The sequence below is a fragment of the Sinocyclocheilus grahami genome, unplaced genomic scaffold (genome assembly GCF_001515645.1).
Source record: "Sinocyclocheilus grahami isolate Dianchi unplaced genomic scaffold, SAMN03320097.WGS_v1.1 scaffold1860.1, whole genome shotgun sequence".
In the NCBI taxonomy this organism is placed as follows: domain Eukaryota; kingdom Metazoa; phylum Chordata; class Actinopteri; order Cypriniformes; family Cyprinidae; genus Sinocyclocheilus; species Sinocyclocheilus grahami.
In genome coordinates this window covers 50,995-67,614 of record NW_015507039.1, presented here as the reverse complement: position 1 = coordinate 67,614, position 16,620 = coordinate 50,995, and the positions used below count along the sequence as shown (strand labels likewise).

The 16,620-nt window shown below is 37.5% G+C and overlaps 3 protein-coding genes across 3 annotated transcripts in view; 2 read left to right on the top strand and 1 right to left on the bottom strand.

Moving 5' to 3' along the window:
• Nucleotides 1–5,239, bottom strand: part of LOC107573074 (galactose-1-phosphate uridylyltransferase-like) — a 14,649-nt gene extending 9,410 nt beyond the window's left edge. Inside the window, exons 1-2 of the mRNA XM_016259515.1 lie at nt 4,836–5,239; nt 3,654–3,823 (exon numbers count right to left, since the gene is read on the bottom strand). Coding sequence (XP_016115001.1) covers nt 3,654–3,823; nt 4,836–4,872 — 207 coding nt within the window. The 5' untranslated portion in view covers nt 4,873–5,239. The remainder of the gene's footprint in view (nt 1–3,653; nt 3,824–4,835) is intronic.
• Nucleotides 5,240–5,337: 98 nt separating this feature from the next.
• Nucleotides 5,338–9,272, top strand: LOC107573076 (sigma non-opioid intracellular receptor 1). Its single transcript, XM_016259516.1, has 4 exons — nt 5,338–5,562; nt 6,704–6,904; nt 8,408–8,500; nt 8,591–9,272. Exons 1-4 carry the CDS (start codon nt 5,418–5,420, stop codon nt 8,818–8,820), a joined length of 669 nt encoding a protein of 222 aa, XP_016115002.1. The 5' UTR covers nt 5,338–5,417; the 3' UTR covers nt 8,821–9,272.
• An 888-nt stretch (nt 9,273–10,160) lies between these two features.
• Nucleotides 10,161–16,557, top strand: LOC107573073 (katanin p60 ATPase-containing subunit A-like 2). The gene is given in 8 exon segments (XM_016259514.1): nt 10,161–10,171; nt 10,590–10,653; nt 12,643–12,741; nt 15,543–15,606; nt 15,737–15,855; nt 15,980–16,071; nt 16,183–16,293; nt 16,374–16,557. Coding segments are annotated over 8 exon segments (735 nt in total). The 3' UTR covers nt 16,549–16,557.
• The last annotated feature ends 63 nt before the right edge of the window (nt 16,558–16,620 follow it).

Below are 16,620 nucleotides of genomic sequence, written 5' to 3'. Positions count from 1 at the left end.
ATCACAGCACACACTGGCCCAGCTAACCGATCACAGCACACACTGGCCCAGCTAACCGATCACAGCACACACTGGCCCAGCTAACCGATCACAGCACACACTGGCCCAGCTAACCGATCACAGCACACACTGGCCCAGCTAACCGATCACAGCACACACTGGCCCAGCTAACCGATCACAGCACACACTGGCCCAGCTAACCGATCACAGCACACACTGGCCCAGCTAACCGATCACAGCACACACTGGCCCAGCTAACCGATCACAGCACACACTGGCCCAGCTAACCGATCACAGCACACACTGGCCCAGCTAACCGATCACAGCACACACTGGCCCAGCTAACCGATCACAGCACACACTGGCCCAACTAACCAATCACAGCACACACTGGCCCAGCTAACCGATCACAGCACACACTGGCCCAACTAACCAATCACAGCACACACTGGCCCAGCTAACCAATCACAGCACACACTGGTCCAGCTAACCAATCACAGCACACTTCGTATTTCAGAAGGTGGGCCTTCATTTGATACAGGAACTATTCGAGCCGTTCATGCCAGACTGGGGAGAGAGGTGTTGTAATAATGTAAAATATGTGAAAAATATTGTGTTTTTCTAACAACCTAGTATGAGAGCCTGTTCTAGTACACCCCCAAAACAAAATCAAGACTTTGTAAAAGAGCATAATAGGACCTCTTTAATAAAGGACCAGATCATTGTCCCACTGGGACACCACTGGGTCTTATCCCATGTTAAATGACAGGTGATTTGCCAAAAAATTAATAAATAAAATTCCTACATTTTTAAATAAATAAAATTGCTTTGACAAGATTTGGGAAGTAACAGTAAAAGTTTTTTTTTGTACCTATAATGGAAGTCCATTGGACAAGACATTGCAAGGCTTTTGAAAAGGCTTCATTTACTTGATTAAAAAAAACAAACAGGAAAAAACAGCAATATTGTGAAATATTATTAACATTTTAAATAACTGTTTTCTGTTTTAATATCTGTTAAAATGTAATTTATTTCTGTGATCAAAGCTGTATTTCCAGCATCAATACTCCAGTCTTCAGTGTCACATGATCTTCAGAAATCATTCTAATATTCTGATTTGCTGCTTAAGAAACATCTCTGATTATGATCAATGTTTAAAACAGTTGTGCTGCTTCATATTCTTGTGGAAACTATACGATACATTTTTTTGAGGCTTCTTTGATGACTATAGAATCTTAAAGTTTTAAAGGGACTTTGGGAAAGTTCAAAAGAACAGCATTTATTTGAAATTGAATTTTTTTTAAAAACCGTGTAATGCAAAAGTCATTACTGTCACTTGATTAATTTAATGCATTCTTTCTGAATAAAATTGTTAATTTCTTTTTTAAAAAACTGACCCCAGACTTTTAAACGGTAGTGTACACTTTCTTAAAATAAACAACATTTTTACTACTTAAACTCTGAATCATCTGTCCTTCGGATGAGACGTTAAACCGAGGTCCTGACTCTCTGTGGTCATTAAAAATCCCAGTATGTCTTTCGAAAAGAGTAGAGGTGTGACCTCGGCATCCTGGCCCAATGTGCCCATTGGTCTCTGACCATCATGACCTCCTAACCATCCCCATATCTACTGATTGGCTTCATCACTCTGTCTCCTCTCCACCAATAAGCTGGTGTGTGGTGGGCGTTCTGGCGCACTACGGCTGCCGTCGCATCCTCCAGGTGGATGCTGCACACTGCTGGTGGATGAGGAGATACCCCCTGACAATGTAAAGCGCTTTGGGTGCCTAGAAAAGCGCTATATAAATGTAATGAATTAATGAATTAATTAAATAATATAAAACAACAAACAAAATACAAACTTCAAAATTTTGCTTTTACACCCTCCATAATGCTTAAAAATCAGAAAAATCAGTTACAGTTTGATTAAACTGTATTCACCATTACATATTTGAAATAAAAAAATGATATACATATATATTTTTTATTTTATTTTTTATCTCAGTTCTTGCAATCACACCTCAGCAATATTCAGTATGAAAGCACATCAAAGAAAGGTTTTCCTATGAATTAATTAGAGAACAGTCCATTTCTCTGGGCATTATGTGTCTTTCTTATGAGGAAAATGAGGGAGTTTGTCTGCCCGCATTCCTTTAGGCCATAAAACCAGTGATATCAGCATTGGTTACCATGGAACCAGAGGCCTGTTCTGCCTTTCTGAGGTGTTAGGTGCATTTCGGGGGAAGGGTCCATAGACCCTCGTAATTGGCCATTTGGTTAGGTGATGGGGAGTTAGATATTATTTGTTAAATATAACAAAAAGTTGTGTGTCTGATTGGTCCAAATGCTACAAGGGGCAACATAAACAATCTACAAACTGTAGAACCTGATGAAACTAAATTATGAAAGTGTCCAGCGGCTCACCTCTCCATTAGCTCTCACGCTGCCGGGACAGAGGGGGTTGTGTGGGTCATGTCGTGGGATGTTGTCCTCTGGCTGTTTCTCCACCTGTCCTTTCCACGGACGCTTCATCCGGTGGGCCGAGACCAGAACCCACGAGTCCCGCAGAGGATTGTACCGTAAGTGCTGGTGCTCTGAAACAAAGATCACGATGCAAGAATAATATTCAAGCACCAGCGATGAGTGAAAATTATTAGATTTTTAACTTTGTCACTCAATATGCTAATTTCTTATGAACGATTCAGTGTTTAAACTAGTTATTTCCCAAAGTGTTTGCAAATACAAATAATTGTTATTTATTTATTTAGTCATTTATTAGACGCTTTTATCCAAAGCGACTTACAAACGAGGACAACAGAAGCAATCAATTGTAGTATCAAAACAACTAAAAACAGATCCAAAACTATAAATACTACCTATACACATTTTAAAAATAAAGAGATTAAATAAAAATGACAAATGCATACGACAAAATTTCAAAACTTACACATTTATAAATGCAATATATATATATATATTATTTCATTTCCATTTAGTTTGTTGAAGTATTAAAATAACTCAAATTAAATAAAAACTAAAAACATAATAAAAGACCGATACAGACAGAACAAATTCAGACATGATGTAACTAAAATTAAAATAAATAATAAATAACAAATACAAATAATACAAATCAAATGACATTAGTTTATCAGTAATCCTAAAAACATAAACACTGCCAAACTTACATGCTAAAAAACAACAACTTACTTACACAGAGTAAGAAACAAGAACAGTAATGGTATACACAATGACCTGAAGGATATGTGTATTCAATCAAAGAAAGGTTTTCCTATGAATTAATTAGAGAACAGTCCATTTCTCTGGGCATTATGTGTCTTTCTTATGAGGAAAATGAGGGAGTTTGTCTGCCCGCATTCCTTTAGGCCATAAAACCAGTGATATCAGCATTGGTTACCATGGAACCAGAGGCCTGTTCTGCCTTTCTGAGGTGTTAGGTGCATTTCGGGGGAAGGGTCCATAGACCCTCGTAATTGGCCATTTGGTTAGGTGATGGGGAGTTAGATATTATTTGTTAAATATAACAAAAAGTTGTGTGTCTGATTGGTCCAAATGCTACAAGGGGCAACATAAACAATCTACAAACTGTAGAACCTGATGAAACTAAATTATGAAAGTGTCCAGCGGCTCACCTCTCCATTAGCTCTCACGCTGCCGGGACAGAGGGGGTTGTGTGGGTCATGTCGTGGGATGTTGTCCTCTGGCTGTTTCTCCACCTGTCCTTTCCACGGACGCTTCATCCGGTGGGCCGAGACCAGAACCCACGAGTCCCGCAGAGGATTGTACCGTAAGTGCTGGTGCTCTGAAACAAAGATCACGATGCAAGAATAATATTCAAGCACCAGCGATGAGTGAAAATTATTAGATTTTTAACTTTGTCACTCAATATGCTAATTTCTTATGAACGATTCAGTGTTTAAACTAGTTATTTCCCAAAGTGTTTGCAAATACAAATAATTGTTATTTATTTATTTAGTCATTTATTAGACGCTTTTATCCAAAGCGACTTACAAACGAGGACAACAGAAGCAATCAATTGTAGTATCAAAACAACTAAAAACAGATCCAAAACTATAAATACTACCTATACACATTTTAAAAATAAAGAGATTAAATAAAAATGACAAATGCATACGACAAAATTTCAAAACTTACACATTTATAAATGCAATATATATATATATATTATTTCATTTCCATTTAGTTTGTTGAAGTATTAAAATAACTCAAATTAAATAAAAACTAAAAACATAATAAAAGACCGATACAGACAGAACAAATTCAGACATGATGTAACTAAAATTAAAATAAATAATAAATAACAAATACAAATAATACAAATCAAATGACATTAGTTTATCAGTAATCCTAAAAACATATAAGAAATGCTTATAAAAACTGAAACAGAAGCAATAATAATATAAAAACTCGAAGCACCTATTTCAAAACATTGTAGTAAACAATAGTATTTAACTAAAAATGTATTTTTCTTATAAATGATTCCGCGAAGGGACTTTAGAATCGATGCCTAACTGTTGAATCAGTTTGAACCGGATCATTGACATAAGCTGTCCGAACGAACCGATTCTATAAAATGATTCGGTTAAATCACGTGATCCGCTGCACCGCCAGCCATCACGTGACTCCTCAAGCAAGCGTACTATTTCCAGTGGATTCAAACCACGGGAGTATGAAACAAAAAGAGGGCATTAGGTCACATCACATGTAGATTTGTCTCCGAATCATGCGCACACGGTTCAAAAAGCTTAGAGAATAAATATGCATATGTATCAATATGTGAAAACATTCCTCACCTTTAGGATCAAGCATAGGTTTACTGACACCGTCCATCTTACCGCTTAATAAAACCCCCTTGCAATTACGTTATCTATCCGATCACCTGGTAAAGATGTTTAACATGTATTCATTGATTGCGAGTTTTAGAGTTTGGAGTTGATCTTCCTCTCGAAGTGTCCTCGAGTGGACAGTGCTGCGCACATTAGACGCAGCATGTGGCTTGTAAAGATGAATAACCCGAACAGCGCTGGCACTGTTTACAGGCGCACATAAATAATACCGCATATATAAACACATTCATTTATTCGAGATACTTCACTGTATCCGCAAAGCGCGCTGGCTGGTAGCTTTTGCGCATTTTAGTGGCAATGTTGATGATAATGATGCACCCTCGCGCCGCCTTCTTCCGTGCAGCGCCCTGAGCGATTTGATTGGACTAGAGCTCGCCGTTTGTGGCAGCCGATTGGTTGCCGCCGGCGTGACGTCACCTCACGTCAGCGTCCGTCCAGACAGTGTGGCATGCCGTGCGTCTGAATGAAGTCTGTTTCACGTCTCGGGCAGCGTTTTACTTTTAAACAGTCGTTTGTGGTCGGGTCACGATGTCTTTAATAAGAATTATTTTAAAAATGGTGGTGGTTCTTGGCTTTCTGGTGTTGACCGTTCAGTTTCTAAGATATTGGATGGCAAATAAACAATATGTTTTTACAAAAGAAGACGTTGCCAGGTTAGCCAGACAGTATGCAGGTGAGTGAACACACATAACCTGTTTTTATTATAACATATATATATATATATACAATAGTACTATTACCAATATACACTTCCTAGCAACGCAGAGCTTCAAAGTTGTAATCAGATGGTCATATAGTCTATCTAAAAGAGTTGTTGACAATATATTTTGATTAAATACAACATAACAGTCCAGTAATGACTTTTCCTAACTTGTCACTTGTCTGCTAGATGTCTAAACCAAAGTAAAACTACAAACCCAATTCCAAAAAAGTTGGGACACTGTACAAATTGTGAATAAAAACAGAATGCAATGATGTGGAAGTTTCAAATTTCAATATTTTATTCAGAATACAACATAGATGACATATCAAATGTTTAAACTGAGAAAATGTATAATTTTAAGGGAGTTATCAGTGCTCAGTTCAGAAGCCTGCATCTCTGATGGTATGGGGTTGCATGAGTGCGTGTGGCATGGGCAGCTTACACCTCTGGAAAGGCACCATCCATGCTGCAAGGTATATCCAAGTTCTAGAACAACATATGCTCCCATCCAGATGTCGTCTCTTTCAGGGAAGACCTTGCATTTTCCAACATGACAATGCCAGACCACATACTGCATCAATTACAACATCATGGCTGCGTAGAAGGATCCGGGTACTGAAATGGCCAGCCTGCAGTCCATATCTTTCACCCATAGAAAACATTTGGCGCATCATAAAGAGGAAGATGCGACAAAGAAGCCCTAAGACAGTTGAGCAACTAGAAGCCTGTATTAGACAAGAATGGGACAACATTCCTATTCCTAAACTTGAGCAACTTGTCTCCTCAGTCCCCAGACGTTTGCAGACTGTTATAAAAAGAAGAGGGGATGCCACACAGTGGTAAACATGGCCTTGTCCCAACTTTTTTGAGATGTGTTGATGCCATGAAATTTAAAATCAACTTATTTTTCCCTTAAAATGATACATTTTCTCAGTTTAAACATTTGATATGTCATTATGTTGTATTCTGAATAAAATATAGAAATTTGAAACTTCCACATCATTGCATTCTGTTTTTATTCACAATTTGTACAGTGTCCCAACTTTTTTGGAATCGGGTTTGTAGATGTCTAAGCTGTGTGTGTGTGTGTGTGTGTGTGTGCGCGCCACAGGCCAGGACCACGAGCAAGCCTTCTCTAAGGTGGTGGTGGAGCTGAGGAAGAGGTATCCGGGTCACATCCTGCCCGATGAGGACCTGCAGTGGGTGTTTGTGAATGCGGGCGGCTGGATGGGCTCCATGTGTCTGCTGCACGCCTCTCTAACAGAGTATGTGCTGCTGTTCGGGACGGCCGTGGACACGGGTGGACATTCAGGTGGGTCAAGAACAGCTCCAGGCCCTATCTGTCCTCAAAAACTCAACTCAAACTTTATTTATAAAGCTATACAGAGAAAATAAAATTGGTCCCAGAATAGAGCCCTGAGGAACCCCACAGACAAGAGGAGCAGTAGAAGAAGAGTAATCACCTAAACTGACTGAAAAAGTCCTATCCTTCAGATAAGAAGAGAACCATTTTAAGGCTAAGCCCTGAACACCAACATGATTCAAAATCTAAAGAAAGACATGAAAAGATATAGGCCTATTTTGCTTAAAGAACACGAGGGCTACTGTAAGATCATTATGATTTTTTTTTTAAATTTGCACTGTGACTATTATTATTATTATTATTATTTTAAATTAAGCACTACAATCGAATTAACTTGTTGCAAAAAGAAAAACTCACTGCCTTTTGTCAAAACAGTGATGTATTCTTAAAAGTTGTATGACAATGTTTCTTTAATACCATAAAAATACTGTATCACTCTATTGATAATCTAATGGGAATCACCATTAACAAAAACTGAAACTGAAATAAAATAAGTAAATAAGTTTGAAGTATTACTACAATTAATAAAACTGAAGAAAGAAAAAAATTAAACCATTTTAAGGCTAAGCCCTGAACACCAACATGATTCAAAATCTAAAGAAAGACATGAAAAGATATAGGCCTATTTTGCTTAAAGAACACGAGGGCTACTGTAAGATCATTATGATTTTTTTTTTTAATTTGCACTGTGACTATTATTATTATTATTATTATTATTTTAAATTAAGCACTACAATCGAATTAACTTGTTGCAAAAAGAAAAACTCACTGCCTTTTGTCAAAACAGTGATGTATTCTTAAAAGTTGTATGACGATGTTTCTTTAATACCATAAAAATACTGTATCACTCTATTGATAATCTAATGGGAATCACCATTAACAAAAACTGAAACTGAAATAAAATAAGTAAATAAGTTTGAAGTATTACTACAATTAATAAAACTGAAGAAAGAAAAAAATTACATTTTTGTAATTAGTTTTCTTTCTTTTTTGTTTTAGTAATTAAAAAAGTTTAACAATTATTTGTCATTTGAAAAAAAATAAAGATGAATATTAAATGACAAACATAAACTTTAGCATTTAAATGAAAATTAAAAATGTTGCCTGTGCTACTAACTGGAATAAAATAAGTTTAAATAAGTACTCGTATTATTAAAAAATAAAACTGAAATGAAGTAAATTAAAACCAAAAACATAAAATAAAGCTAATTCAAAATCTTAATAAATACTATAATTGTATATAAATGATACTAAAATAAAACTGCTATAATTTACCCACTGTATATATATATATATATGACTTATTTTATTTATTTACTTATTTATGCATGCATGCTTTTACAGTAAATGCAACATTGACTCTAAATGTGACTGTTTTTTTTGTTTGTTTGTTTTTTCCACATTAGGATTTCTTGTATTTTCACATTGCTTTCATATTTGTATCTCCTTCAGGTCGCTACTGGGCAGAAATATCAGACACTATCATTTCTGGAACGTTCAGGCAATGGAAAGAAGGAAGCACTAAAAGCGAGACTTACTATCCAGGTACTACAACCATACGTCACCAACACACAGGTCAGTCTAACAGTGCTCTCAGATCTGAGCCGTAACGCTTGCTTGTGCTTGTTCTGGCAGGAGACAATATCGTGCATGCGGTGGGAGAGGCCACGTCAGTGCAGTGGAGCGCCGGGACATGGATGGTGGAGTACGGCCGAGGATTCATTCCCTCCACGCTGGGCTTCGCTCTGGCCGACACCGTCTTCAGCACCCAGGACTTTCTAACTCTATTTTATACTGTACGTGTTTATGTGAAGGGTATGATCCTGGAGGCTAGCACTTTCCTCACTGACTCCGGCGTCCTCTGAAAACCACACAACGCCGCACGTCACGTCCCTTTGTTATTCCGAAAATTGATCATAACATCAGGTGTTCGTTTGTTAATGGAGAACCCACGACATTTTGAATTGTCTGTATGGAAAGCACTTAATGTAATTACTTTTCCAATGATTAAAGTTTTATTTTCCATACTGTACAAAGAGTTTATCAAATGTCTTTTCTAAAAGTGAAACATATTTGTTGGTCAACAGACTGTTTGTGGTCCAGTGTCTGTGTCTGAACATGGCAAGATGTTTTAGCACCTCAGTATTGTCCAGAAACGGTTAATACGAGGTTTAGATTAAAAATCAAGATATTTTCCGTATTTCCAGATCACGGTCTTTGCACTTTCAATATACTGTGAATGTTAATTGTTGCTTAGTTTTCCATAAATTACAATTGCTGTTCAAAACCGATGTGTCTATGTTCAGCCAGAATAAAACCATTAATTAGTATTGTCGAATAAGTCTTATATTTAATTTATTTATTCAATTAATGTATTTGCTTAAGTTATTTAGAAATGAATTTCTTTTGTGTTTTATGTATCTGTCAAATAGTGAATGTGACAACAATATATATATATATTATTTTCTATAATGTACAAAGAGTTTATTTTTAAAAACAAAAACTTTTTTGAAAATGTTGAAAACAAGTTTTTGCTGCTTCATATTTTTGTGGAAACTGTGATACAATACCATTCAAAAGTTTCGGGTGGGTAAAAAGGAAGAAAAAAAAGCTATAGGCTACACGTGGTCTCCAAAAAAAGAAAAAGTAAGCAAAAATATAAGGATCATATGACACTGAAGACCGGAGTAATGATGCTGAAAATGCAGCTTTGATCACAGAAATAAACAATATATTCACACAGAAAACAGTTATTTTAAATTGTAAAAATATTTCAAAATATTAATAATTTTACTGGATATTTTTAATCAAATATATGTAGCTTTGGTGAGCATTATTCCAATTTTGTTTGTGTATGTAATTTTGTACATTATTATAAACATAATGCATATATAGTCTTTTCTGCTGGTGATCAGCGGCAATATCAGGGACTCGCTCTCTCTCTCTCACACACACACACACACACTCATCTCAGCTCGCTGCAGGCTCATGTCAGCTGTGTGTAAATGTATCAAGTTCATGACATTTCTATAATGTTTCTGCATGTACATTAAACAGTGATTTGTTAAGCAATATATAATGTAATAACACTTGTTTATAAAAGTTCAGTATCATTTTTTTTGTTTCTTTATAGGAGAGAGGCGGCTTGTAAGTTGTAAAGAGTTGTGGTAAAAGAAGATAAAGCCCTTCTTTTACCACAAGACTCATGAGGACTCTGTATCATTTCTTTTTAATCACCATGTATGTGTATTAATTTGTGAAAGGACGTCATCATCCAGTCACAGACTCCCAAGAATCAACTCCACCCTGCGACCTCCATCCAGAAACACTGTTAAAAAGACTGAATCTAAACTAACAGGAAGAGACAACAGCAAATCCAGTGTAAGTCTACAAACATCTTTTTTGTTTGAACAAACTACTGTATCCTATATACACAATAAATAGTCACTTTGCATGATCTGTCCAGGAAGGAGAGCCGCTGACGCCTGCGGACACATGCACAGATTTCTCAGTAGGTCAACTGTGTTTCATTCAGGTTCAAAGCGACTTAAGCTCTGTTGGAAGCTGTTGTGGTATTCTGTTGATTAACACAGAAAATAATTCTGAAGCATCCCTCATCCCTTGTGTCTGACAGGAGCGTTTGCTTGTTCATTGGGATGAACAGTGATATGAGGGAATTATTAGCAGAGTAAGTCGATGTTTATGAAACTGCTTCCTTGTGTGGCAGTTTGTTTGAAGCTATTTTAAGGAAACATGATAAAGTCTGTCATTTTACCATAAAAGTAATAATAAAAATACACTTAGCATGAAGACAGTGAAGCCTTTTCAGGACTACTAAGATTTTTTTTTTCAATGTGATATTTTAATGACAGTTAAGCATATTCCCCCACAATCCTCATAACCATAAACATTTCTTCTTGTTTTTTTGTTGATAATTTTCATTTTTCTGTGATGATTCTTATTAAATTCTTACAGTGATACAGTACAGAAAATCAGTCTGTATTGACAATCATATTTTAATATCACTGCTTGAATCTAAATTACTGCCCACACACTGAATAAAGATTCACAGTAAAAATTCTAGAAAATAAATTATATACACACACAATGGCAAAGTGAACAAAGTACAGTAAATTAAAAGAAAATGTACTTTGCAAATAAAATAAAAATAGAATATTTATATTTAAGAATATATATTGTATTGATAAAATCATATTTTAAAATTACCATTTGAATCTAAATTACTGCCCACACACTGAATAAAGATTCAGAGTAAGAATTCTAGTAGAAAATAAATTATATACACACATTTGCAAAATTAACAAAGAACAGTAAATTTTAAAAACTGCACTTTGCAAATGTAAAAAAATAAAATAGATATGTATTTAATAATATATATATATATAAATTTTCACTGCACTTTATATATATATATATAAAGTGCAGTGAAAATTATTTAAAATTTTACATTTTAATAAAAAAAATTCTACTAGACTTTTATTCAGCGTGTGGACTTTTTTTTTTGATAATTTGATTTTTGTTTCATGCTCTTGAAGCATTACATGTGTAACTGAGTGCAACATTCTATTTCTATTTTTGCTTTAAAATCAATTAATTACAGGTTATTCTTTAGTTTGGGTTAAACAAATCAATTTTGCTTGGTTGGAACAGCAGCTACGCTAACTATGTTTGTATTTGTTTCTCTGTTTTTGGTAACTAGGATTTACACAAGCTTCAGTCTGGATCCAGAACACCTGAGAAGAGATGATGCAACCCCTCAGAGGACCTCAGATGATGCCAACCCTGAAACAACTTACAGAACTACCACATTTTGCTATAAGTTTGATTGCATCATATAATAACTGCTGTTAATATTGTTCATCATCTGTTTTATTACGTCTTATATTGATTTTTCCATACTGCTGGTTCGTCTGGTCAGAGGAGAACTGGCCCCCCGACTGAGCCTGGTTTCTCCCAAGGTTTTTTCTCCATTCGGTCACCGATGGTGTTTTGGTTCCTTGCCGCTGTCGCCTCTGGCTTGCTTAGTTGGGGACACTTAATTTCCAGCGTTATCGTTGACATGATTGCAAAGATATTATTTAAACTGAGCTGGATGTTGACATGACTGAATTCAATGATGAACTGTCTTTAACTGAAACATTAGTGTTTACTATTGTCATTTTGCATTATTGACACTATTTTCCTAATTAATGCTGTTCAGTTGCTTTGACACAATCTGTATTGTTAAAAGCGCTATATAAATAAAGGTGACTTGACTTGACTATTTCACTATATGAGAATTGGGAGAGGAAATGTCATAAAAATAATTATAAAAATAATGTCACAATGCAAAATATCTTGATTGGTCTAAAATAAGCTGCATCTTCATACATTTGATTTTGATGTTTCACCGATTTATACCATATTTTACATGTAAAGATAAAAATAGGACAATCAGATATATTTCTGATAATTAAAAAATATATATTGTGCAAATCCAACATTTATTCAACACTAGAGAGCAGCATACAGTCTGTTTTATAATATAGTGTGACACATCCCAGTATCATTCTCTGTGTGTGTGTGCGCGCGTGAGTGTGTGTGTGTGTGTGTAGATACATACAGAAGGTGGAACATGTATTATTGAAGCACTCGATTTCATCTTTCTATCCTGTCTCTCCATGAAGGATATCTATTTACACAACCCCAACGTGCGCTGGGACGACATTATAGGCCTGGAGGATGCCAAGCGATTAGTCAAAGAAGCTGTCATCTACCCCATTAAGGTGCTTGGCTGCTAAACACTTTGGTATTTCTCAAGCTGCCGCCTGCCTTCGATTCTGAATACATCTCCACTAAAGGCTAGAGGAAAGCTGGGCTCAGGGTTATTTCTTAAGATGACATGAAATCTATACCTGAATACCATCCAATCTGACCGCTCACATATCTGGCTCATCTCTGGCCTCTCTAGTGATGACTACAAATCTACAATACGCTCCTGACAAACAGGAAATGCAAACGTTATCCGTCTTCCCCGACTCAATCATGTGGTGAAGGAGCTTGTTGTCGTACAGAATTACCTGGAAATTCTGCTTCCACTGCTTATTTTTGCTTGTAGCACATAAAGTAAGAATTGTATGAAGAACATGATTCACATTATGATGAAAGATATTTTGAGGCTCAGTTTTGTCAATACTTGAACCTTTTCATGTATTAGATGAAGTGGAGTCTGACAGTTAATTGGTCGATGAAAATATTAGATTTTGTAATTCACCTTAACGTAAGGTCAATAAACACTATTGATTTTGGTCAGTTTTTAGTGGTGTCTGGTAAGGCATCTTCCAGAGAAGTGGTGTGTGCATGCTGTTATTTAACAAACGTTATCCAAAATCTCCACTCAAAATACCCTAGCAACCAATTATAACACCTCAGTAGCCAACTAATAACCACTCAGAACACCTTATCAATGCCATAACAATCAGAGCACCACAGCAATAGTCTAGCAACACCCTTGTAACCACACAGAACATTTTAACAACCATCTAGCAACCACCCAAAACACCTTATCAGTGCTATAACAATCAGAGCACCACAGCAATAGCCAAGCAACACTCTTACATGCACTCAGAAAACCTTAACAGCTGCCTAGCAACACCCTAGTAACCACCCAAAACATTATAGCAATCAACTAGCAACCACCCAAAACACCTCATCAATGCCATAACAATCAGATCACCACAGCAATAGCAAAACGGCACACTTACAGATACTCAGAAAACCTTAACAGCTGCCTAGCAACACCCTAGTAACCACCCAAAACATTATAGCAATCAACTAGCAACCCCCCAAAACACCTCATCAATGCCATAACAATCAGAGCACCACAGCAATAGCAAAACGGCACACTTACAGATACTCAGAAAAACTTAACAGCTGCCTAGCAACACCCTAGTAACCCAGAACATTGTAGCAACTATCCAGAACACCCTATCAATGGCTCTTTGCAAAGCATTCAGATTGTGACACCCATAGAAACTTCCTTGTAATGCCCTAGTAACCATCCAGAACACCCTACCACATGTTTAGCTACCACCTAGCAATGGACTATCAGTCAGGCATGCACAACTCCACTGCAACCAGCAAGAAACCACCCAGAACACCCTAGGAGCTCACTAGCAACCACATAAAGCACCACAGCAACAGCCAGCCTAGCAACGGACATACAACAACTTAGAAATTCTTAGAAACCACCTAGCAATGCCCTAGTAACCACCCAGCAACATGCCTAACAACCTAACAATCCTAGCAACCATGACAAAGCCCTATAGCAACTTGCCTAACAAACCTGACAACCACCTAGGAAAAATGAGCAACTTAAGAGCACCTTAAAACCACCTAGCAATGCCTTAGTAACCACCCAGAACACCCTAGTAACTGGTGCCACTCAGAAAAATTTAGCAACCACCTAGCAACGCTCTAGTAACTACTCTGAACATTATAGCAACCAACCAGCAACAATTCGGAATAGCATTTCAATGCTAACCACCTAGATTACAACATCCTTACAAACTTCCGCGAGCACTTACTTAGCAACCACATAGCAATGCACTAACAGCCACCCAGAACTCAACCAGCTAGAAACAACCCAGAACACCCTATAAATGCTCCACCAACCACCCACACCAATGCAGCTCTCCAGCAACCACAAAGAGCACAATGGCAATAGCCAGCCTAGCAACACACTACAGAACATGTTAGAAAATGCCTAGCAATACCCTAATAACCACCAGAAGAACCTAGTAACTGCTTAGCAAACACCCAGAACACTCTAGTAATATGCCTAACAATGACAACCTCGTAACCATGGCAAAGCACCATAGCAAGCTCCCAGCAGCTGCTCAAAATACCCAAGCGACTACCCATAACACACTAGTAAATAATTAATAACCACTCAGAACAATGCTAACAACCAGAGCATCACAGCAATAACCTAGCAACAAAGTTACAGCTATCCAAAAACACCCTAGCACATGCTTAGCAACCACCCAGCAATGCACCCAGAATTCAATATCAGCTCTCTAAAAAACACATAGAGCAGCATAGCAACAACCTAATAACACACTCAGCAATTTTGAACACCTTAGAAACTGCCTTCTAATGCCCTAGTACCCATTCAGAATACCCAAGCAACACAAATCCTAGTAACCATGGCAAAGCGCAATAGTGACCACCTAGAGATTTACTAACAGCCACTTAGAAAACTGTAGTAGCTGCCTAGCAACACCCTAGTGACCACCACCCAAAACATTATAGCAACCAACTGGCAGTTGGTTGCCAGAACAACCCATCAAGGATCCAACAACCACCTTAAAGTGTCTTAGCAACCACCACAGAGAACAACAGCGAAAACCTAACAACATACTTAAAGTCACAAATGGCAAAGCAACATTCTTGTAATCACCCAGAACAACTTAACAACTGTTTAGAAGTACCACTTAGCAACCACCCAGATAACCTAGTAACACCCCAACAACCACCTAAAGCACCATAGCAACAATCTAGTTCTAACCACCTATCCTCTTTTCAGTATCCACATCTGTTCACTGGAATTCTGTCACCATGGAAGGGTTTACTCCTGTATGGACCACCAGGTCTAACCTTTCTGTTTTCTCTTTGTATAATACAAATGAATATATGTGAATATTAAATTCCTTAATATAAAATATAACTCATTTTGTGTGCAATATGATCTTAATGTGAAGACTGCCCCCCCAAAACAAGGCACAGGAAAGACGATGCTGGCCAAAGCTGTAGCCACAGAGTGCAACACAACGTTCTTCAACATCTCCACATCCAGTATTGTGAGCAAGTGGAGGGGAGACTCTGAGAAGCTGGTTCGGGTCAGAAGAGACTCGAGGACATAATTTTCTCAGATTTGTGTTATTTTATTGCTTTATGAAATGTCTGGGGGAAAGGTTGCGCTCAGCAGAACACTGATTTTCCTCATGTTATGATTCTCTGCAGGTTTTGTTTGAGCTGGCAAGATATCACGGCCCATCCACCATTTTCTTGGATGAGCTGGAATCAGTGATGAGCCAGCGAGGGGTTGGCCAAGGGTGAGCATGAGCCAGTAACTTTCACTGACAGTAATACTATCAAACAACAGTGCACAATCCATAACTATTAAATTACACAATTTCTGTTTTGCTCTTTTACATCTCTTTAAGAGGTGATCATGAGGGCAGTAGAAGGATGAAGACAGAGTTACTTGTTCAGATGGATGGACTGGCACGATCAAACGATCTTGTGTTTGTGCTTGCTGCCTCAAACTTACCTTGGTGAGGAGTGATTGTGAGGAAACTATATAATTTTCTTCTCTTATATGGCTTTCTTTATAATCGTTCTAATCTGTCTTCAGGGAGTTGGACCATGCCATGCTGATGGAGAAACGGATACTGGTGGGTCTCCCATCTGCCCCTGCCAGACAAGCCATGATCAGTCATTGGCTGCCTCCAGTTAGTAACACAGGTGGGGTGGAGCTGCGGACGGAGCTGAACTATGACTCGCTGGCACAGGTGAGAGAAACCATGTGACTGAGGTACATCCACTAGATCAGGGGTTTCCAAATTCGGTCATGGAGGGCCGGTGTCCTGCAGAGTTTAGCT

Excerpts from the sequence above, each read along its gene's own strand:
- LOC107573076 (XM_016259516.1), top strand. The coding sequence starts at position 5,418 with ATGTCTTTAATAAGAATTATTTTAAAAATGGTGGTGGTTCTTGGCTTT. Across the intron at positions 5,563-6,703 it reads GTTAGCCAGACAGTATGCAG|GCCAGGACCACGAGCAAGCC; the intron begins GTGAGTGAACAC and ends TGCGCGCCACAG. Across the intron at positions 8,501-8,590 it reads AAGCGAGACTTACTATCCAG|GAGACAATATCGTGCATGCG; the intron begins GTACTACAACCA and ends TTGTTCTGGCAG.